Below are 24,992 nucleotides of genomic sequence, written 5' to 3' on the forward strand. Positions count from 1 at the left end.
TGCAAAATAGCAGGGTGTTCAAATACTTATTTTTCTCTCTCTCTCTCTCTCTCTCTCTCTCTCTCTCTCTCTCTCTCTCTCTCTCTCTCTCTCTCTCTATATATATATATATATATATATATAGTTTCTTCATTCATACACCAGTTTTACCTCTTTTTGAAAGCTATAGCCAGCTAAACGTCTGGACTGAACTGTGGTAATGAGCAGGTATACAGTATGTACTTCCTTTTTCCGTGTGGCAGCACCTTTACACTCACACGCACACACACACAGCTACTCAGTAAACATACAGCAGGATCTTCTCTCAGAGGAGCTGAAGGTAAGAGCTTTTACTTTATAAGTCGAAAACAAAACAAAGCAGTCACAGTTTACTGAATCTGAATAACTGAGAGATGATGTGTGAGTTTAGTGCAGAAATCAGACATCAGATTTAATCCTGTTTAGTGTACAGCATGTATATATACATTTACAAACATGTTTACATATGAGAGTGTTTAAAATGGATGTAAATGTACACGTGTATCTGAGAATTGTGTGAAAATTCAAACCTTTTAGCTTCGTGCTTGCTCTTTTTATCAGGTTCAATGTGTAACAGGTCAGAGTTTTAACAGCTTACAGTTTTTCAATAAACACCTAAAGGTGTTGAATCAGCATTTACCGTGTTTGTATGCATTTCTATTTGTATACAGTTTTTTTATCAACACTTGAAAATGTGCACGATAACAACTGAATTCATACATGATAGTGTTTATTTGTCTTCAGTTTGACTTCAGTTAATAACTTGTTGAATTAGTGGCAAATATGTTCAATGTTATATTAGAGACAAAAAATTAATGGAAATAAGTTTGAAGTTTTGTCATCTTGTAATCTTGTTATTGCCTGTCCTTCATGAACAAGTCGACTCGTTAAATTGGTTCTTATTGAGTGGCACTGTAGATGTACAGTTCATTTTGTGTGCATCAAAATCTTTACATGCAAAACACATTTATAAATGTTTGAGCTGTTCATTAGTTTGTATGGTGAGGCATACAGCAGTGTGTATGAGGCAAAGAAGGTCAGAATCACTGATGCTTATTTAAGATGTTTGTGAATTTGCAAGTTGTAAGTGAATTAACAATTTTCAGAATGAAAATAATATACAAAATACAGACACAGCATGCACAATCAATAAATGGATGCTGACCTGCTGATCTTCTGATGTTCCACTAGATTTTGGATTTTCATCAGTCACAAGGGTATTATGAAAGTACTTATGTAGGTGAGGAGACCTGGGGTGCAGTCAGCGTTCCAATTCGTGTGTTCAGTAGGTATGAAATCAGAGCTCTATAACAGGCCACTCAAGATCTTCCTCTCCAAAGCATGTAAACCAGATCTTCAAGGAGCTCACTTTGTGCACAGGGGCATTGCCATGCTGGAACACGTTTGGGTTTTCAAGTTCAAGTGAATGCAAAATTTTATTACAGTGCATCTAAAGACATCCAATACAATTGAGTGCCTCCAACTTTGTGGTAAAAGTTTGGAAAAGAAACACATATAGCAGGAAATGCCAGGTGACCCAATACTTTTTGAATTTAATAATTTAAATAATATTTTTTAGGCTTTCTATAAAATAAAAAAATATGTTCTTATGTAACATTGAAGGTATCGTGAGCTTTCATAGAACAGCATTACTCAAGCAGTGACTCTCCATAATGCCAGCAATCACTCTACGTAATGTCACGTTGTATTTATTATTAAATGGTTTGGGAGCTGAAAGTGCCTGTTCAGTCTTGATTAACTAAGTCAAATGATATAACTAACTTATTATGATGATTCATAATTTCATTCCCTCTCCGGGCAACACGTTTCAGCCTTTTCATTTATCCTACAATTAGAGTAGCTCCACCTCTCCTCCTGGAACACATCCCTGTTTTATGCTCCATATCCGCAATACATTCACACTTCCAGTGCCAATAGCACAACATGAACAATTCAGTACTTTTTTATTTGCATAGCCTTTTTATACATAAACCACATAATGTGCAGTAATTTCTCCAGAAATACAGTATATACAGTATCTCACAAAAGTGAGTACACCCCATACAAGTTAAATTTAGAGATATTTTAGAGTAATGTGCAGCTTGTATAGCAGACAATTTACTGTCTTCTGAAAATAACAACATACAACCATTATTGTCAAAATAACTGGCAACAAAATTGAGTACACCCTTAATGATTACAGCTGTATGTCATGTAACCATGCAAAGCCACATGATCTATTCATCATGTGCATGTTTTTGTCTGTTTGACAGAACCAGACAAATTTGTGTATCTTGTATTAGAGCAGTTAAAATTTGGTGCTGCCACATTTGTTAGCAGCTATTTTGACAATAATGGTTGTATGTTGAGTTATTTTCTGTAAACTGTACTATTATATAAGCTGCATATTGACTACACTAAAATACATCCAAGTTTTATTTCTATAGTATTGTCCCTTGAGAAGATATATGTGTGAGGTGTATTCACTTTTGTGAGATACTGAATATTCATAAATATCAGTAGACCTGATCAGGCTCAAGATGGAGGAATACATTCACATCTAGGGCAATCTAGTATAGCCATTCCCTCCATCCACTATCTTATTTTGATTCATTCATTTATGTAGTCTGGCTCGACTTGTGGTTGATTTCGAGTTTGTTGTAGGTACATTGTGTTCAGTGGAATCCTTTCCAGAGCAGGCATCTAAACAAACTTGAAAAGCTAACAGAGCCATTGATGAAACATTGCCAAACAGTTGTACAATCAGATATTACTCTGCAACTAAGCATACTTCCTAGTCTCCATCTCGCTCTTCACATTGTTAAATTAGTTGTGCTTTTTAAGCTTACACTTAACATTGGCTACGTTACAGTACTGCAAATTTGCAAAGAGTAATTACTGATATATACATATATTTATCAAATCTTCAATCATTGTTTTACTCTGATAAGGCTGGTGGTGTGGAAACCCTGGTTTGGTGTCTCTAGCATCTGTACATTCACATATGCTTGCATTTATTTATACCTGGGGCAGTTGTGAGTAGCTGATCTACTGATCATCATGTTTTTGAGAGGTGAAAGGAAACCAGAGTAAGTGGGGGAAAAACGTGCAGAAATACCATAGACAGTAACCTGAGCCTGGGAGGCAGTAACGGTACCAGATTAGCAGGCATTTGAGCACTAAGGTAGGGACAACTCTTTAGCTTCAACTTACAGAAGTCTACACTATATTTTCAGGAAAACCTGCGATATAGGTCACTTTGTATACAATTACAGTATATACATTTACTGGCTTTAGCCCCTCTGGTGCCATTCACAACATATCTTTCTGTCATTACCTTTTCGTTCAAGATAAAGACACCACCAAAGATTCAGCTAATATGTTCAAACTAATATTTTTTGGAGGTATGAGTTTTTTTGGTATGAGTTTATCAGGCTTCAGAATCTACTGTCCAGAATATTCAGCAAAGCAAGCTCAGCCTCAGTATTAACTATATAATTATAATATTCTGTATACTACAATTTTCAGCTGTACTCCTATTCTAATCTTTGTTCATAAACAGTGATATAATGTATAAACCATAACCATGTTTTCTTTTTCAGTGATCATTTATGCACCAAAATTCTTTGGTTTTTAGTAGGTACAAAGTGTTACAAAGTGTTATTTATCCTTTTATAGGCTGGACATGTGACATGTTAACACTAAAAAATGGCATTTTTTATGTACTGATGCTGATTTTCTAGGAAGAAATACCAGAACATGGCAAAATCCCAGACATAAATCTCATTAATGTGTTAGTGAAATGCAATTACAGGTGACTATTAAGCCATAAATACTCAAAAGGGTTGTGTCCAATTAGCTCTAATGTAAAGAAATAAATCTTATTTGTCCAGACAGAAAATATGTGACTGAATGATAAAAGATCAGATGTGGAGGGAAACATGGTTGTTATTTATAATCAGGGTTTTTGGTTTTCACTGTTCTTCTGGCTTCAGTTACATGAAGTAAAGAGAGATTGTTCGCAGAAATTGTTTTCTGGAACATATGGTATATGTCTGTGTCCGAGGATAATAATAATAACTAAAATGTTTTTCACCAATAGACCAAAAGTTGTGGACATAAATGTTTAAAGTGTAGAGCTCAAAGAGATAACAAAATACCTAAACCAGTCATCAGAAATGAAAATGTGCCTGTGAAATGTGCATTGCAACAACTTGTGCAAATGGAACCAGTCAGAACATTAATATATTTGAAATGATAAATGTATACATAAGTTCCCATTAGTAAAAGGTTGGATTCACAGCATTAGGAATAGTCACTCTGCTTCATTAGGCAACACCCACACTTTAAAACATGTGCTGTCATATACATACACTGTACATTTACACATGTATATATACTACATGCAGTACTATTTCATTCTCATTACATTTCTGGTTTGTTTGATCACGCTATAAAACTGAGCAAATAGCTTCACTAACATCTTTGCACAAATATTTGTTCAGCTAACAGAGATAAAACCTGCTGTAGTTGGTAGAATGTTAGACGGTGGGTTATGGTTCTTGGGAAGTTTTATTATTTGAGACTCGCTGAAGCAGGTGTAACTCATGAGAAGTCGTAGCTTCTTGTAAAAAAAGAAAATCAATAACAATAAGGTAATAAACGGTACTACGAAGGAATCAAGGTAAAACTGGCACCATGACATTGAGTTCCACACTGTATGGACTGCTGGTGCTGTAAATAGACTGAGTTAATATAGTTGTTATACAGTATAAGTAAAATATTCTCACTTTTGTTTTATTTGCATTTTTTGACCAATTAAAAAAATTTACAATATTCATGTGAAGGCCAATGCACTCATGAATATTCTTTGTACTACTACACGTTTCAGCGCAATTGGGTGTCAAATGAATATAGACTTTAAGGCTGAATAATCATTATATGTACAGTTTTAAAAAGCAGATCTAATCAGGTGAGGGGATCAGGACAGTGTTGAATCTTACGTATTCTGCCCTGTAGATGCAGCTGTTTAGTAGTGTGTGATGAAGGATTTTAAAGGCCGGAACTGTAAACAAACCACAGTTCAAGCACAGGTGACTACCAGAAGCCTGAAGAACATTGGGAAGATTTCAAACTGAACTGATCACCATGTTAGACCTGAGCTACCTGACTGAGGAGGAGCAGGAGGCGATCATGGCGGTGTTAAAGAGAGACGCCGAGCTGAAAAAGTCAGAGGAAGAACGAGTCAAGTAGGTCCGCCGTAATAATATCATTAATGTATGTCTTGTAATGTAATTAAGCTCGGGCTGATCTCTACCTCTTATCACTCACAGGACTGCTGCAGGGTGAGTTGGATAATTACATTGCCTTGGGCTTTGCACAAAAAACATTCAGACGGTGCTAAAATGTCCATATTAGTGAACGTGAAACGGTTCTCTACTTTATTGCTAAGTGCGAACCATACTGAGCAGCCAGTAATAAGCAGACTGCACATGTAATAGAAGAATATGGACATAAAAGGAGGAATGCAGAAACTGGCCACAACTAGGTGATTTCTTTGCTTTGCTCAACCATGGATAAAAGGATTAAGTCTACCCTTGTGGAATAATTGCCCTGCCCTTTTCGCATGACCAGAACACAATCGTTTCCCTGAAATTGGGAATGTATTCTGCCGGTCGTGTCGAGATAATTTTAATCAAATTGTTTTAATTTAATGCTATGGTTCGAAACATTTTGTTTTATGACCTTTTAAAATCATTTCCTTTGATAGTTGATTTCAGGATTGTGTTAAACCTTTGTGTATGTGTGTATATGTAACTCATAGATTTAAATATAATGCTTTTATTTTTCAAAAAGTTCTTTTAACAGCTAAATTAAGCTCTCGAGTTTGGAACATCGACCTCCTGGGCAACAAGTAATAAATTGTAGTTGAGTGCGATGTTTTTGTGTGACAAACTGTTCTCTATATTTATTAAGCAAACACAGTTGTCTCAAGAGACTGTCAATATTGTTAGTCATTCAGGAGGCTCAAGAGCAGATCGGTGTTGCTTGTGTTCAGCAAGTTAATGTTGCAAAAAAATTCCCATGATATTTTGTTGCAGAGAAATGTTTCATTTCAGTACATTTATCATATATACATCTTGAACTCATCAGTTCAAGATGTATATACCCTAAAAAAAAGGTTCAGTAAAACCCTGCCTAATGTGACATTCAAGATTCTAATTAAGTCTTTTGGAATGGGTGGAATTCATCCTTATCTGACTTGTAGCACACGATTAGATTTCAGTTCATCACAAATGTACAAATAATTAATAATATATGATATTAAACTGTTTTCTTGCATGCATTATCAAGAAGTCACAAATGTGAAGCAGATACCAGTCAGGCAGATGAGTTCACTAGAGTTAGATCTGTACAGATCCCTGATAGTGAAAAGAAAGAATTGTGAAATAAATTGCATGGGGACTTACATTCTAACCATGGTTTCTTTGCCTCACCTGCATTCATAGACATTTTTGAACAGTTTTTTTTTGCATACCAGGCATGTGCAAAAGCAAGGCTCTGACGAGGGCAAACTAAAGTACATCACAGGGGAGTGGTTTTATGAGGTAAAGTCTCAGAGACACCAGGACAGAATTCATGGCTCCGATATCATCATGGCATCCATGAAACAGAAGAAACCTATGACAGTAGGTGAGTTTCCAGGCATTAAACATACAGAAATATTGTGTGCTGTACAGCCTGGCACAAACAGCTACAAATCTTTTAATCTTTTTGACAGCAATGTGTTTGTCTTGTCTTTAGAGTTTTTGACACAGTCATGGAGAGAGCGACCCAGTAAAACTAACAACGATCTCATGACACCACAACCAGAGCCAACAGACAATCCAAAGGAGAGGTCAGAAACAATGTTCCAGCAATAGTCTAACAGTTTTTCCTACTTTAGTCCTGTCTTGGCTGCTTGAAATAGCACCACTTTAACACCATGTTCATATGCGTATCGAGATTAGTCTTGCTAATATTTTTGACAGTACTCTCTGTTTGTCAGTTAAGGTTTGCTCATACCTGAAAACCTTGTGCGATGGATAAAATTGCTGTTTGAGTAGCTCATGTGTGTTTTTGAGGTGTGGAAATTTTATGATTCGAAGTACTGGATGAGTCAAGCAAGAGTCAACAGAGGCGTTTCCATAACATGGTTTGAGTGGACCGTAGAAGCTCCTTTTTATTGCTATGCATATACATAAAATGAGAAATTAGTGAGATTTTTGCGTTATTGTCTGTTCTAAAAAAAAATCTAGAACAATTTTCAAATCAGCAGATTCATCTTGATTATTTGAATGAACATCAAGACTTACGCACACTATATTTCCAAAGGTTTGCAGACATATGACCATCGTGCCCAGTTCTAGTGCTCTGTTGCTGTAATGTATAGTAACTTCCACTCTTTCCACTGGGAATGCTTTCTATTTGCCCAGATCGCACTTGGCATTCCAGTTTATCCCACACGGGTTCTTGTCATGGCTTTTGTGCTGGACACTTAAGTTTTTCCACTCCAACTATTTCCTATCAACTTATGAACAAAAGCATTGTCGTACTGTAATATGTTGTGGCCCCTTAATTCCATTGATGGAAATTGTAACTTGGCTGCATGCAAGTCATTACAGTTTGGAAAAAAGCCCTATGGTATGATGGTTAGTTGTCCACAAACGTTTGCCATATAGAGCACATAATGCAATCCAAAGTTTATACAATAAGCATGAATTCAACATGTGCAGGTCTTAAAAAGCCGGGGGTTTGAAGACATTCATTTGCATAACCATAAACCAATTTAAACATTTCTTAAACCATTATTTTGTCAGTAATGCAGTTTTCTACAACATTCCTCAAAGGCTTAACATTTCATGTTTTCTTTTGAATCGATACAGTCTGTAAAAATTTTGCAAGAAAACTTAACAAAAACAAAACAAAAACAATTTTGCATCTTCACATTTCTTCTCTTTGTGTTAGTAACAGGAGACCAAAAGAGACTCAGCAAGAAAGTATAAACAGGGTAGGCAAACTGCTTACTGTTTACTATAAAGCTGTATTTTTCCACTGACCTTTTATGTAAGCATCGAAAAGAATCAGGCTCTTTTGTAAAACATTCTATTTTTTGTAGGCAATAAAATCTTGCTTTAATCTTTACTTTTTTCTCCCTTTTTTTTTTGCCAGCAAAGACACAATCCATTTAATAATGTGCCAATTGATCTAGAAATGGATTTACCCAATGGAGCTTCATTTCCTGAATCTTTGAATTCACCAGGTACAGGTTACATGTCATTTTACGTTTCAGATGTGGCGTTTTGCAAAATGCTAGGCTTCTTGTAAATATGCATAAATCAATAATGTAATATAAAGAGATAGTGTTCATTAAAACAAGCAAGCTGAATAAAAAAACATGCATTTGGCTGTTTTGAGCTTACGCAAATGTATTTCCTGGAATTCATAGACTATTTACTAGATCTTCCAAACACATGAGAAAAAAATTGCATGTGTACACTTTGTGTACTGGCAGCTTTGTGTATACGTATACATTCGCTGACCACATTATTATTGAACACCTTTATACCTGCTATTCATTCAGTTAACTAATCGTGGCAGCAGAAGAACGCTATGAAAGGTATGATATGATGTGATTTTCTTAAGTTCATGTTCACATTATATATCAGCATGTAGGAGAAATGTGAGAATAGTGATGTTGAGCATTGCTTGGTTGTTGGTACCAAAAGGAGTCATGTAAGTATCTCTGAAACTGCTGATCTCCCAGGATTTTTTATGTCTATGTCTCTAGAGTTTACATGGAATGATGCAAAAAAAAAAAAATTATTTCAGCGAGTGTCAGTTTTGTGGTGGAAAAATGCTTAAGTAGGGAGGTCAAAACAGCCAGACTGGTTCGAGTTAGTAGGCTATATACTCTTTACACCCATGATGAGCAGAACAGTATCTTCCCCATCTATCTCAGGCATTTACACAACAGTGCAAAAGTTTTTTCCCCTCAAACCATCAGGCTTCTCAACACAGCACCAAACTGGAACTGAAACACATTCATTTAACTATGTGTTATTGAGCTGCTACAAATCTGAACTCAAACACATGCTCAATACTAATTTCCATTCACACACAAATCCATGTCCACCCATTTTATATTGTTATTCTATTATATCTATATTATAACTGTTTGCATAGCTACTTGATGGCTGCTGTTGCTGTTTTGCACAACTTTTTGTTTTTATATTTTGTTTATATTTATTAGTACACTCTTGCTTACAGTTCTCTAATGCACATTGTACTGCATAACACATTACACAGTAGGTTTACTGGGGGAGTGTATGTTTTGGGTATCTGCCCTACGCTGTCTTGTGTTGTCCGTTGTACTGTCTTTTGTCTGCACCGTTTGCACTCGGTTGCACATGATGCACCTTATGCGTTTCGGACAACTTACTATAATCTTAGCTCTGTGTAGGTCTATTTACTGTGATGTAGCTCTAAGTTGTTTTATGTAGCACAAGGGTTTTGAAGAAACGTTGTCTAATTTCAGTGTGTAATGCGTCAGCTATATATTGAAATGACAATAAAAGCTTCTTGACTTGACTTGAGTATCAAAGAATGGACAACACACCAAAACTTGATGCAGATTGGTCACAGCAGAAGAAGACCACGTCAGATTCCCACTCAATTTAGAGAATCTCAATTTAAAGTAATTACAACTGGCCAGTTGAAGATTGGAAAAAGACAATGTGACCTGTGGAAACTACACTTTGTGTAACCTTTAGAGACTGTTGTGTGTGGCATCAACAACCGTGACAAAGTCATTGAGATTACAATTTTTCTCTCTCTCTATGTTTGACATAAACATTAACTAGTTTAGACCTGAATAATTGATTGTATGGGGTACATGCTGTCACATGATTGACTGAGTAGATAATTGCACGAATAAGCAGGGGTACCTAATAAGTGGGTGTTTCTAATAAAGTTGTCAATGAATGTATAAATAAAGGTGATTGGGTAGAATCTGTTTCAGGGATATAAGTTATTAAGTAATTTGTGTTTTAATTAAGTTGACCTATATTTACCTGCTTACCTCTTTAGCAGAAGTGCTTTCTCCAAAAGAGGGATCAAAAATAGAAGGATCACAAACAGAAGCCAAGACCAAAGCCTTTGATATTTTACATGAAGCAACTCCTTGTCAAAAACCTGTTCCAAAAAAACGAACTAAGATTTTTCAGGTCCAGAATTCAGTCACAGACAGCAACAGCTCTATCTCCACTCTGAGTGTGTCTACAAATGCTTCTGTGTCCACACAAAGTGTGTCTACCACCTCCAGCTCCAAGTCCCCTGTGTCCACCCAAAGCATGTCTACAAGCTCAGACAGCAGGTCTACTCTGTCCACTCTGAGCATAACTACAAATTCAGAAATCAGGTCCCTTCCACCAAAAGGTATCCTCAAACACAGTTCCAGCTTCAGCTCAAGTGATTCCAACATCAAGAGCCAGCTGCCTCAACCCATCAAATCCCTGAGTAAGGCTTCCAGCGTGACTGGTTCTGAACAAATTCTTGAAGAGAGCGCCATAACACAGGAAAGGTTAGATAAGTCTTCTGTCAATTTAAATGACAATGGACCATTGAAGCCCACTTCGCCAATGAAGTCTACCATTCCAAAATCACGACTGCCTGTCAGACCTTCATTGTTGTTAAATAATCCAACACAGACAGAGAAGCCAAAAGCCAAGCCAAGACTGAGTCGGAGTTCTAGCACACAATCAAATAATGAAGAAAAAACAACAGACAATGTAATCTATACAAAGCAAAAATCTGAAAATAGTCTTAATTGTTCAGTGTCTACAGAAGCAGAAAAACAAAAAACAGTTTATGATATATTAAAAGAACCTCGGTCCATTCCTAGAAAAAAGGCCACATCACCATTTGAATCACTCTTAGTCAAACCGATAAATAACACTACCTCTCAAATCACACCAAAGAACCTGGAAAAAGAGGAAAGTAAGGCATTCAAGAGGGAACATGAAAAGACAGAGGAAAAAGCAAATCATTCTTTGAGCATTACAGGTATGAAGAACTATATATTTATATATAGTATACTCTGTACAAATATGTATAAATACATTTGTTGGTCATTTTACACCTAGGCTTTCAGTGTTGTCCTACCTGAATCAATCCAACGCTTAATACCATCATTAGGATGGCACATCTATAGAAACCATCAATATTATAGAAAAACACAGTATAACAGAGCATTGCATCACAGACATGTAGGGAGAATGAATCCATTACTAAAGCAAGAAACACAATTAACGCAATTCAACAAGAAACATGAAAAAGCTTAACAACTGTTTGGGCTGACCTTTTCTTACGATGTTCAGCGTTCCTTGAAAAATGTCTTGCATGTGTATCTGCGGCCAAATCAATTGCATACAGTTGTGGAATAAAAAAAACATCTATTAAATCCATATGAATATTTGAGCTTTGGCAGTTTGTTACAGCTGCAATTTCCAAGCTCTGACCATCCAATCAAAGGATGTTCACATTACTGTATGCCTGCTAGTTGGCCTCAGAATCACCAACTTGTAATCTGATTGGTTAAAGCAACAGCTTTATTCTCATGTTCTTTAAGATACACGGCACCCACACTGCTGATTCTAAAGGATAGAGGCAGAATCCCTTGACCCCAGCAAAAAATGATGTGATGGCTTAAATCTGACTGGATAGAAACTATAACGTAAGCTTTTGGGGCTCAAGGAGCAGCACAAAGGAGAGAAAGATGTGAAATGAAGGGAATAGACTATTGGGATAATTAAATACATATTCATGGACAAAAATATACTAAAACGCAAGTCAGTGATTATGATCAGTGAAGGCCTTGCTGGCTCTGATGACCCACCATAGATTTATATATATATATATATATATATATATATATATATATATATATATATATATATATATATATATATATATACACACACTTTTGGGCTGCTAGCTAAAAGTACAAGAACTACTTGTTTAACTACCACCTTTTTTTCTATTCTTTTTAAATTAAACAAATCATAATGTTCAAACGATTGTCTTCAACCAAGTTCAATTACAGTATCTAATTACAATTATCGTAGAATGGTCATTTGTGTATACACCAGAGGATAGATGTTTTTCTGTTTGTATTTGTTTTTAAAATTTTAAGACTTGAAGCATTATGCAGGAAGTAAAGACATAATCGCATAAAGAAAGGCATCTTATCTTTGCGTTATTGCTGTTGATTAACTAACTGCTCAAGTAATGAGTGTGATTGGGATTAATAACATTTCATTTTTTGTTGAATTAACAATATTAAATTAATCAGAAGCAGCTGTTAAACAGAATTTGTAGGATTCATTGCAGCTAATAGCTTAACCTAATAGCTAGCATCATACTGATTAATGTAAGATTCCTTGATAAATAGCGTGTTAGATATAACCAGAAACAAATTGAACAAAAAACTGTTTTAGATGCTTAAATATAGTTAAATAATGTTAACTGTGTTTCAATAAGCAATAAGGTTCAATATTTGAACCATAGCTTAGCTACTTTAAATCATTTTTAACAGTATTACAGTAACACCTTTAGATCATTACTCACAGATTATGATTTGTTTATGTTTTTAATGCTGTTTAACAATTATAGAAAATTAACAACAATGTCTCATATATTTTATTCAATAATGTATTTCATTTTATAGCCCAATGTGTCTATGAAGCCACCAACCCAACTAATGCCTCAAATAAGACAGAGTCTCCCCCTTTGGCACATGAAAGTGACTACAGGCCACGTCCATTTAATATAAAGGTATCTAGAGACACTAAAATGGACGACTGCAAAGATCCTCTCATGATTAACTCTCATTTTCCCAAAACATCTGAAGAACAAGGAGACTCCATTGCTAAAGTTCTAGAATGGTTCAGCAGAAGTTCTGACAGCAGTGATAAACATGACTGTGAGGAAATTATACAAGACACTGAGGATATCAAGATTGATGACATTGACTTTGAAGAGGAGCTCAATTCAAGACCTAAGCCAGAGAACAATGTTTACTTGATCGTCCCGAAACATACGCATGAAGATGCTGCTATGATAAATGATGAGTTTTTAACTTAGCAGTAGAGATGAATGTGCATAAGAAACAGGCTTCTATAAATTCTCAGGGTGTTCAGGAACTAATCGGTGAGACTAACCCATTGAGCGCAAAAGCAACCTCTGGAATGGGATCTTATAACACATCAGCACAGGACACCCCTAATAGACTGTTGGACTCTAGAGAATCAAGTCTAAAAGAGAAACTGCTTGAGACAGTTAGCAAAAAAGAAGAATGTAGAAATGTTGACCAGACAGGAATTTCAGATCTGCTTCAACATGACCTTGAGGGGAGTTGCTCCCCAAAAACTGCCAATTTAAGGTCAATGTGGGATAGAGGTAGCACTGAGAGCCCAGGAATGCTAGTTAGCAAACCAAGCATAAATTTGGAACAGGAAAACCAAAATAATGGTGTCAAGAAGGCAACTGATCATGAAGAGGAACCAACCAAAGTTGATATAATAAGTCCAAAATATTCAGCGCTTGAAAGCAAGGAGCAATCATTTGTAAAGGACATTTATAATGAGATAGAATCTGATAACACTGTCCGTGATTCATCCAAAAAGCAAGCTCATGTCAGAGATAAAGCAAATGAGATGCAAGCACAAATAAGTGATATAAATCAAATGAAAGATGTAATGGCTCAGAGCATAACCTCAGACAATGATAAATGCAAACATTTGAGCCAAAAATCCTCATCACTAGATTTTGTGCTCCAGCTAGGAGACCAGAGCAAAGAAAATGTTGGAGAAAATATTAATAGTAGTGAGGAAGGATATATGACTTCAGCAGTACTAGAACTTGACCAACAAGTAAAGACAGAGGAAAAAGGATCACAGCTAAACCCTCAACCAACATCTAATGTTCACTTAAAGCAACAAATCCATGTCTCATTAGTAAAGCAAAGCAATCAGCAACAAGACAACAGGGCAGAAAGGATAAAAGCACTCAAATCATTTTGGGAAAGAGAAGAATTGCAATCAAAAAAATATATAAAATCAACAGCAGAAGGAAAATCACCTGTGAAATCTACAAAACTGAATAAAAGGTTCACCAAATCAGAGCATGATCTTACATCCATAGGTACAGAAACTGAGGCAGAAACTGTCAATTTTACAGTTCTTCCATTACGAGACAGAGTAGAGAAGACTGTCACAGAAGAAGGTATGAACAGATTACAGTTCAAAATGCTTCGTGACTTCTGGGCAGAAACTAGCAGACAGTCATCCAATCAGGAAGGTAAACATGCAAAAACTAACAAAGAGCATGAACTGGTGGATGCAAGGCATTCTTTAAATCAAAATGTTTGCCCAAATCAGCCAGACCAAGGTTTTGGAAATGATAGTGGGAATGCTATGTCTCCAAAGACAGACAGAGGGCTCCAGTTATCTCCAAAAGCGAAAATTGATGTCAAATATCCTGATACTGATACCACAGATAACTTGTATATTTCTCCGACTGAGCTAGATGTTCTAAGATCATCCAATTATACACATCCAAAGAGTGGCACACAGTTCTTTCCAAAAGATAAAGCATCCCCTAAACCTGCAGGGTTGCCCAATAAAGAATCTCAAAAGCAAACTAGAAGTAGTGGCAAAGGAACTTTAAATGGAAGAGGAAATTCACTTCGGCGTGCCATCAGCATGTTTGCAGTGAACATCGAAGATCAAGATGAAGATTTAGAATTGCAGTCCAGGAAAGTATCTGACACAGTCCTTCCACAGGTTGGAAAAACAACTGAAAGTACAGTCTTCTCCTCCACAAGAACACCAGAAGTTAATTTACAAGTGAGAAAGAATTCAGTCACCAAGAATAAGCATAAAATCACAGAAAGAAGCACTTCTGAGGATTCGGATTCTCAAACTCTCGCCAGGTCATTTCTTCCACGAGACAACCAGCATTACCTGGGAATCACAGAAAAGGAAGGCAAGGACATTTCTCCACAGGATAAAGAGCAGATCAGTGAATTAGTCTGCACCTCATTTCAGACAGATGGTGTGAGGTGCTGGGCTGAGCAAGATGATATTCCCCTGGACTCAGAGCTTTGCACTAGGAAGGGGAACTTGAACGGCAAATCAGCTCACATGCAAGTAAAAATATCAACCATAGGTCCTTAAACAAAGATGACTCCTTTTCTGGGACAAGTTCAAACTGTGAGACATACCTTTTTCTATTTCCAAAACTTTCCTGATATAGTATATTTAATGTTTTTGAAATGATAACTTAAAATCCAAAATTGTATGTGGCGAAAATAGTGCAACACTCAGTCAATCGAAAATAAAGACACTTTATTGGGTTATAAAAAAGACATTTGTCCTATTTTAACCCAATAAATTGCCTGTTATATTAGTATATACAGTGAGTGTTGCAGTGTTTTAAGATTAAGATCATGTTACACATTACATTTTATTACCTAATATTGCATTTTAATGATGTTAAGTTTAAGGGAAGTATTCCAAATCAAATTACATTTCATATAGTTTATATTTTTAACAGTTTGTCAGATGTAAATGGATATCACATGGCAGGCAATTTGCTTTTCTTACTACAAAATGGCTGGAATTTCTAAAAACACTTTGTATGGCACGAAAACCTTAAACCAGGAGTCATACAAACTTTGTTATAATCTATAATACCATTTTAATTTCGATGTTCATACAGGTTTTTAGAAGAATTTTGTAGGTGAAAACCTGTTGTGATTGATTTTGCTCCAGCTTTGTAGTATTCTACAGCTTTGTTTATATATCCTTGTTGTAGATTCGATCTATGCTTATGTAACTGTCTTTTTTCTGTAATTTCTGTTCTGCAAATGTGCAAATGTGGTAGTACCTGATGGGAGCCTAGTTCAGGAAGCGCTAAGACGGGCAGCCACTAGACCTGTATACCATAAGAGCCTCGAAGACATTACTGCAGTACCAAGTGAGCATTAGTTGTATTCATTTTGTCACAAAATATGAGTCATGTGGAAATTTCTATTGTAAGTGTAATGAATCTGATCTTTTGAAATATTTTTCAAAAGATTGCAAGACTATCTGCATTTCTTTTCATTTTCATGTCATGGTTCTGTATGGTGGGTATACAATGATTTATGGTGCAGCACAGAATCATCTCAATATTTCAAAGTATTAACCCTACCCTAACCATAGAGAATGCAAACCCATGGCTGAGTTTAAAATCTAACAGCTACATGGACAAAAGTTTGTGGACACCTGACCATATGATTTGTTTTATGCTTTTTGAACATCTCATTCCACATTTACTGTTAAAATGACCTCCACGCTTCTGGGAAGATTTTGAAGTGTGTTTGTGGAGATTTTCGTTCTTTCAGCCACAACATTTTTAATAAAGTCTGATACTGATGTTATTGATGTGATGAGGCATGAGGTGCAGTCAGTGTTCTAATTCATTACAAAGCTGTTCAACAGAGTTGAGATCAGGGCTCTATAGTATGCCACTCAAGATCTTTCAATCCAACCCATGTACTGTTATCCATATTTTTATGGGGCTGGTTTTGTGCACAGGGGTACTTCCCATGATAGAACAGGTTTGATCTCCTATTCCTAATGAAGAGAAATGTTATGCTACTACATTCAAAGACATCATATACAATTGTGTGTCCCCAACTTTGCGATAACCATTTAGGGAAAAACTACATACAGCTGGAAAAGTCAGGTGTCCATACACGTTTGTCTATACAGTGTTTGAAGCTTTCTAATAAATAACCGTTTGTTGTTCTTTTTTTTGTTCTCTTCTTTCATAAATACATACAGTCTCCAGCACTCCATCTCGATCCACATCTTCCTTCTCAGATAGGGAGCGTATGAGGAAAATCAGCAAATCTGTTCCTAATTTCTTGGAGACTGAGGTACAGTAGGATTATATGTAATGATTATTCAAGGTAATTTTTTTCCCTTAGAAACCAAAAATGGATGTGACAAAACTAAAGAATCAATCATACAAATCATTTAACAATACTAAAACAAAATGCAAAACAGCACACAATAAAAATCTGAGATTTTAAAGGGACTTCAGCAGTGACAGTGCTGCATGGGTCAGTATTTATAATAATGATGAATTTTGTGGTTTTTCATTTAGGATGATGGAAATGAGAGTGATTCAGAGTGCAGCTCTAACAGTGGAAAATACTGGAAAAACAGCAACCCCCAAGCTAAACTTAGCAGCAACTCACGCATTGCCACGTTGTCTTCGGTATGTTGATGTTTCTTTGCTTGATGTTACTTTGGGTAGGTTCTGCAATTATCACTATCATAATGCAATAAAACTACTTATAATAATATTTATTCTGTCGCAACATGTGTTTGACACCCACAGATGAGCGGGAGCATAATAAGCATTACCAGTGCAGACTATGCGAATATTAAAGTTCAGGGGATCATCAAGTTTTCAATCAACTATGTCAAGAAGATGAGGGAGCTCCACATTTTTGTAGTCCAGTGCCAAAATCTGGCCCCAGTGGACGTGAAGAGGAATCGATCTGACCCGTGCGTAGCCTAGAATGTTTGTACTACTTTGTTATATGTGATACATACCCATGTTATTTGGAATCAGTAGGCCAACCTTGTAACAGTGAAATAAATAAAATCTTGCAGGTACAAGAGCTTTAGTTCATGTCAACAACAAACACCAATGATGTGATATGTTTATTTGTGCCAGATTAGCTTTTCATTTACGTCAGTTGTATGCACATAAGGCAGTGAAAAAATAAATAAATAATGATAAACCACAGTTTTGTTGCTGGAAACAGCTTGATGATAAAGGTCTAAGAATGTTCATGCAGATAGGAGAGTGTGGTGACTCACACATCAAAACCTTAGAAACAATTGACCTTGATTTAATTGTCCAGCTGTCCAGTATAGGTGAGCCTGTATTTATTGCTTATTATTTATATACAGATTTATTGCAGTCTCTAGAGTGGTACATAATGTGGTCTTTTGAAACTCATTTACCTCAGAATTCAGCATGTCGTGTGACCCACTAATCGCAAATTCTCAACTGACCTTTCTCATAAATTCAGTGTTTCCATTTTTTTAAACATACCTGCATGGGATTTTGCATTGCACTGCTGCCACATGAAGAGGTGAGTGTATATTTGATTAAATTTAGATGTTTACTTACATGTGCCTTTTTTTTTTAGGTATGTTAAAAGTTATCTTATACCTGACACTGCCAATTTGGGTAAACGAAAAACGTCAGTGAAAAAGAAGACATTGAACCCCATATATAATGAGATTCTAAGGGTAAAGATTATACAATACATTTATATTGTACTATACTATATACATTACCTACCATAGGATATCAATGTGTGGTGGCAAATAATACAAATAATAAAAAATAATCTAGTTACATATATTTTATACACATTGTTATTCATCTTAATCACAATATTTAATTTGTTTTTGTTTTCTACCTCATACAGTATAAAGTTCAAATGGAGTATGTAAAAACGGAGATGCTTAACCTGTCTGTTTGGCACAATGACACATTTGGTCGGAACAGCTTCCTTGGAGAAACCGAGATTGACCTTTCCAAGTGGGATTTTGAAAACCCTCAGATTAACTGCTTATCCCTCAAACAAAGGGTATACTACAGCTCTTTTTATTTTTAGGAATTCACTGTATATATTATATTTGTCAAGCAAAGGCTGGAACAGTGGGATTTCTGACACTGCTGCATCTTTTGCTAGTCTATGGCTACCCCGACTGGACCAATAATATAAAGAAAAATTGTGGACACATAGAATTACCATTTTTAATTCTTTACATAGACCTGATTTGCTAATTGACAAGGACATTACTTGCTTAATATACTGATCATGAATTATTTAGTGAGGGAGACCTGATTAAAAAAAGAGCCATTATTGTTTGATACAATACTAGATCTGATCACCTTCTTCGCTCTGTATAAAATTGCATTTTTAACCAAAACAAAGCTGTTCCAAGACTGAGGGAAGCAGCTGGAGGAGATTTTCAATTCAATTCAATTCAATTCAATTTAATTTTTATTTGTACAGCGGTTTTAACAATGAGCATTGTCTCAAAGCAGCTTTACCCAAATAATGCAGTGATAAAGAATGAATAAGATGTTCTTTATAAGTATAAGTTTGTCCCTGATGAGCAAGCCAGTGGTGGCTGTGGCAAGAAAAACTCCCCGAGATGGCATAAGGAAGAAACCTTGAGCGGAACCAGACACAAGAGGGAACCCGTCCTCATCTGGGTTTTACTGAATGTCCATTTATTACAGCTAAATGATGTTGAGGTGTGCAGTGATGGTGATCAGATGCAAACTGTAGTCCTTAGTCAGTGTAGCAGACTGCTGACATTAACTGAAGTCCAAATCCAAATCTTTAGAGTTCCTGTTCTTACTTTGTAATTTCATGGATCCCCAGGGTGTTGTTAAGAAACCCTCCCCTGCTGCACAGTGTGGCCTCCAATCAAAGAGAACACAATCCAGAGGCAGGTCTGTACGAAGTGGGCAGATCCGAGGAGAGGAAAGGAGCAGAAAGAGTGAACCTTTGCTTTCCTAAAAACCTAAGCTGACCTGCTATGTCCGCTTATCTGTAATTGAATGTCCATTTCCTTGAAAAATCTCTTGAAGGTCAAGACATTCTAAAAGAATGTTTGTGGTGGACTCGGCATTGGGATATTCCACAGTGGTTGAGGCAAGGACAAGACTTGGGAGCTGCTGAACAGTTCTAAAGGGATGTTGTTTTGTTCCACTGTGTACTGTACTGTATATGTCTAAAATGACAATAAAAGCCACTTGACTTAACATATGGCAATTAGAGGACCACTTTGATTTCCTTGCCACTCCATAATATCTGAAAGTCATGAAGGAGTATCCAGGGGACTCCAGTGGTGGTGGGGGTTTTGGCAGTGACAGTTATGAGGAATGAAATGTGTTTTTGATGTAAAATGCAGACTTGTAGCAAAAGGAGTTTGGGGAGCATTGAGACAGTTCTGTTTCCTATTGATCTTTGAAATTAATAATCAATAACAAATTGTAAGCAGGTTTTGTAGGGGTTGTGTGGGTATGTGTGTGAAACTCAGACAATATCTAAATTCTTGACTGCATCTGTTTGTATGCAGTTTTAACAAAATAAATAAATCTGATTTTACTGTGTCATGTACATTTAGACCCCACAGTATATTTTGCATTTAGAAATAATTGGATTTCAGTCTATTGAATTTGCAGTAAGGTGGTGTAATATAAATTATGTAGACAAAATGCTTTTGTAATTTACCCACATCTGTCTTTTCAGGCCACAAGCAGTATTCTACTGACAGATGATAGAGGAGAGATGAGATTGGCCATACGGTTCTTACCTCACATCTCCCTCGGTAAGAGTTGATGACTTACTATGACTTTTAAAATATCTTTACATTTTGAATTCAGTCATTTGAAGTCTTGTTTTGTTCACACATTTATTCTCTTTCATTTTCCAATCCTTTACGCCAACTTTCAAACCTCTTTAAAGCTAGAATTAGAATGAGGTGATCCATAATGAGAAAGCCAGAGACAATGACCAGTAAGCACTCCTGGAGTGGACCCTTCAGTGATTCAAATGGGAAACCTGTTCTCTTTTGGGGACTCCAGAAAGTGCAATTCTAACTCATTACAGCATACATATTACGGAGATTAGTAGTAGGCAAACGGTAATAAGTTTAGTGAAGGAATGTTTAATACACTATAAACATATTGTGGCAGGGTTTTTGGATGATCAGAATACAGTAGCAGTCATATCCTTTATTGTAATTTGTGTAAACAGCCATCAAATTAATTAAATATAAAGGGCATTGAAGTAAACAAAACAGGTCCACAGAATGAGTTATGTCCTTTTTTATTCCAATTTTTCTCTTTTCCAGCTAAATCAGGTGAAATTCATATCTGGGTCAAAGACTGCAAGAACCTTCCTCCAATCCGAGGTGGCACTATAAACCCATATGTGAAATGGTAATGTGCTCAAAGAGCATAAGCTATTGGTTTATTGTATTGCTTTTGTATTAGCTTTGTTGTATACGTTTTTATTGTATAATTTCAATATAGAATTGAATTGTATTTCTGTTTTATTGTGTAATCATAACAAACTAACTGTATGTATGTAATATATATATATATATATATATATATATATATATATATATATATATATATATATATATATATATGCATGCATCACAACACCTTCAGTAGTGTATAAAAAGAGATTTGACATTCTAAAGTATACAGTTTTATATATTTAAGCTGCAGGAGGTCATTTGTAAGACCTTTTTTTATGTTATTAATATACTCATAAGAGTATTGATACTGCTGACTTTTATGGAAATATTTTTTATCTGCGTTTTGTGCTATTTTGGTGTAAAATGCAATTAACAATTAAACCTGCTGTGTTTAGTTAGGATATAGGTTATGTGACCGATGTATTTTGAGGTGTCTTTAATAAAGTAATGAAATCATTAAGTGAACATCTGCACTTGGAGCCAGGGGAATATCTTAGTCTTTCATCTGCAGTAGACAGGATCTCAGGCAGCAATGATGCATGCCCATCTTGGGTCACAAAAATTTACCTGCCAGACAGAATGACATCCATTTTTGCAGTTTTCTACCTTAGTCAACAACATTTTAGGAAATTATACTTATATTAGAATGAAAGATGATATATACCCTGTCATATAATTTAACTTATTGTAAATATTATTTAATTCCTGCTTTCTATAATAGTCATTCATTTGAATTTTATTTGAAGCCATTTTATTTGTTGTTCCACATGGGGTTAAACTAAATTAAGTCACTTTCTGACAAATGTTTTCCTGAGTTTCTCAATTTTATGACAAAAATTACAATAATATAAATTTTTGAACACCTGTCATGTTTTGTCCATGTTTGCTTCTATAGTTTGGTGCTGCCAGACACCACCAAAAAGAGCTTACAAAAGACACGGGTGTTAAAGAGGGCATCAAGTCCTGTGTTTAATCACACAATGGTGTATGATGGCTTCAGGGCCGAGGATCTAAAGGAGACCTGTGTGGATCTCACAGTATGGGACCATGAACGACTGTCTGATCACCTGGTGGGAGGAGTGAGACTCAGCCTGGGAACAGGTATAAACTTTCATTGCTGGATCCAGAAACTTTTAAAAACTTGAGATCACATGTCTGTTTTGGTTTGATATTTCTGAAAATTAGTTTTTGCTGATTCAAACTCTGCAGTACATCTGACAGTGTGTTAATAGCACCTTTATGTCTAAACAGGTCACTATGAGTGACCCGTGTGCACTGGTGGTCAAGTAAAAAGATGTTAAATACAGAAAGTATCTTATGTTTCACAGATTATGCTTTGGATTGCATTGCATTTAACAATGAACAAACATCCTATAACTAAAAATAAATGATAATTTGAAAAAAATACACTAGATCAGAACAGCTTTGTATGAACACTACCATCTATCTTTTCACAGGGCAGACATGTGGGAAAAAAGTGGACTGGATGGATTCTGTTGCTAATGAGGTGGAATTATGGCAAAGAATGATAGATTCGCCAAATGAGTGGGTGGAGGATGTGCTGCCATTGAGAATGATGACAACAGCAAAAAATGCTTGGAAATAGCATTGATTGTAAAGTGCAAGATTACACACTCACTGAGCACTTTGGAGATGTTTCATTAATATGTAGTAATGACCCCCTTTGCTCTTGAGCGATTTTCAATTCTTAATGGCTTGAATTCCACAAGATGTTGGTAACATTCCCCAGATTCTGGTCTATGGTATTATTGCATCACACAATTCCTGCAGATTTTTTCAGGCAAAATTTCATGCCGAATCGTGCTGGAAACAGGTGTTAGAAGATGGTAAACTGTGTTGATATTAATGCACAAAAATACTCAATTAGGTTTCAAATAGCTTTCAAGCGAAGATTAGTAATAACAGCTCCTAAGTGTGCTTAAAAAAACCTTCCCCACACCAGTATAATGCCTCCACCAGTCTGGACTGCTGACACAAGGCAGGTTAGATTTATATTTTTGTGCTGGACTGTAACTACAAGATTTTATGTATTACATTACATGCCAACTGATTGCCTGATTAGATGATTGCATGAATGAGTAGTTATTTAGATGTTTGTAATAAAGTGCTCAGTGAATGTATAAATAGTATTTTGAATGACAAAACTCAGCACTTCTAATCATATATTAACATCATATTAGTATTTTTACAGCCATCCTACTGATTATGAAAAGCATTCTATTTTATTATAATAGCTTTACATTGTGAAGGATATCTGAATAAATTCACAGCATTTGGTGTCACCTACTTTATCAGCAACTGTCATACCTATTGTCGCTTTAACTAAAATTGCAAATTCACCTAATAAATTGTTTTCTTGAATTTTATTTATTTTAATCGAATGCTTACACTACTAGGTGATATAACATTTTCTGGTAATCTGTTCATCTGTATAAGATATTCAGCGCAATATCTCAAGAATGAGAGATCGACTGTTTCTAGGATTTATATAGATTTATCACTGTAAGCAGCAGAATATCTGATTTGATTTGAGAATCTATTTAACACTGTCAAAGCTTGGTTAATAGTTTTTTTTTCATTCAAAAGCTTCCTTCCTGTTTTAGATGTACAATTAAATCAAAATAAATTAAATAAACAACGGGTGAATCAGCTGCAACAGTGCCAGTAGATTCACTGATAGGTTCTTGAAAAAAAGAGATATAGAACTACTCACCACAATGATTCTACTGTTCCACATTTCAAAGGGATTTCTTCTGTGTCATATTTATATCTTAGTTGTGATACCATGAATCGCAGGAAACACACAGCTTGCCAGTCTATTACTTGGTGGTGGTGATGAAGGTGGTTATCAGGTGTTGGAAGTCTAAAACAAAAATGTCAGGCAATAACAGAGCAGCATGAAAGCTAAATGTTGGCTAATCATAGAAATGTATCATAACACATCATGCAGTAAGGAACATGATACCTCCTGTGAAAGAAAGAGGGGGCTAAATTATACTTTGCTTTATTGTTTGGAAAACCTTGAATCTATGCAGCAAACAGGAAAATCTAAAAACTACCAAACCATTCTGGAGTTCTCTGGCTGAGAACAAAACTGCAATATTTTTAGCTTTTGAAAACATTGTACAGTACTAAAAAAGATTTAAAGTTTAATTAAAGACTTAACTAACAACCCATACATTAAGCCACAGAATGTGCAGTGGAAGACATTTTGTGGTCAGTATGCCAGTGCTTCCACCTTGCTCTTGTCCATCATCACTACGTTTGGATGATGTACCACAGAAACTTGACAGTGCTTTTTTCACATACAAGTTTTACAAGACTTCTTAAAACTGCATATACCATGGTAAGCTCCAGGCCTTAGGATATTATCCATATAAATAATAAATTCAAGAACTCATTGACCACTTCACTGATAAAAATGTGGAACATTAATAAGCCCATATGTCATGATGAGGCCTAATAATTGTATTCAGTGTTTGTCACAAAGGCAATTTTTATCATCTTCTTGGTTACAAATCAAGTACCACACATTTCTGAGGTCAAGTTTATCAAAAGGATAACGGTAGCTGGGACTTTTTAAAAGATTACCTAAAAGAACAAGGTCAAATAATTGCACATAAATCAGTCGCATTTTTTTTTTACAAATATTTTAATTTCATATCAAATTGTATTTCTTTTTCCACACAGGGAAATTTTAATGCATATATACTATATACATTATGTATACTTTGAAAAATAAAGACATGCACATTACAAAAAGGTTTTTCTTTC

General features: G+C 35.7%; 1 protein-coding gene across 10 annotated transcripts; it reads left to right on the plus strand.

Annotated features, from left to right (window-relative positions):
* The first annotated feature begins 270 nt into the window (after nucleotides 1-270).
* LOC124394803 (synaptotagmin-like protein 2) lies at nucleotides 271-24,869 on the plus strand. Of its 10 annotated transcripts, XM_046863267.1 has the most exons (11): nucleotides 13,210-15,329; nucleotides 16,003-16,095; nucleotides 16,947-17,041; nucleotides 17,272-17,385; nucleotides 17,509-17,678; nucleotides 18,332-18,434; nucleotides 18,617-18,778; nucleotides 20,459-20,537; nucleotides 21,063-21,150; nucleotides 22,093-22,298; nucleotides 22,655-24,869. In XM_046863267.1, exons 3-11 carry the CDS (start codon nucleotides 16,997-16,999, stop codon nucleotides 22,801-22,803), a joined length of 1,116 nt encoding a protein of 371 aa, XP_046719223.1. In that variant the 5' UTR covers nucleotides 13,210-15,329; nucleotides 16,003-16,095; nucleotides 16,947-16,996; the 3' UTR covers nucleotides 22,804-24,869. The 10 variants fall into 10 exon arrangements, 2 of the variants coding, with proteins under 2 accessions (XP_046719223.1, XP_046719221.1); XR_006927558.1 differs by lacking the exons at nucleotides 16,947-17,041; nucleotides 17,272-17,385; nucleotides 17,509-17,678; ... (4 more) ...; nucleotides 22,093-22,298; nucleotides 22,655-24,869 and adding exons at nucleotides 271-319; nucleotides 5,038-5,267; nucleotides 5,352-5,363; ... (3 more) ...; nucleotides 8,230-8,320; nucleotides 10,147-11,121 and having other exon boundaries at nucleotides 12,785-15,329; XR_006927559.1 differs by lacking the exons at nucleotides 16,947-17,041; nucleotides 17,272-17,385; nucleotides 17,509-17,678; ... (4 more) ...; nucleotides 22,093-22,298; nucleotides 22,655-24,869 and adding exons at nucleotides 1,293-1,307; nucleotides 5,038-5,267; nucleotides 5,352-5,363; ... (3 more) ...; nucleotides 8,230-8,320; nucleotides 10,147-11,121 and having other exon boundaries at nucleotides 12,785-15,329.
* The last annotated feature ends 123 nt before the right edge of the window (nucleotides 24,870-24,992 follow it).

Source organism: Silurus meridionalis, chromosome 12 (assembly GCF_014805685.1).
Source record: "Silurus meridionalis isolate SWU-2019-XX chromosome 12, ASM1480568v1, whole genome shotgun sequence".
Lineage (NCBI taxonomy): Eukaryota > Metazoa > Chordata > Actinopteri > Siluriformes > Siluridae > Silurus > Silurus meridionalis.

Bases quoted from the DNA above. Each gene is read 5' to 3' on its own strand.
- LOC124394803 (XM_046863265.1), top strand. From the start codon at position 13,305: ATGGGATCTTATAACACATCAGCACAGGACACCCCTAATAGACTGTTG.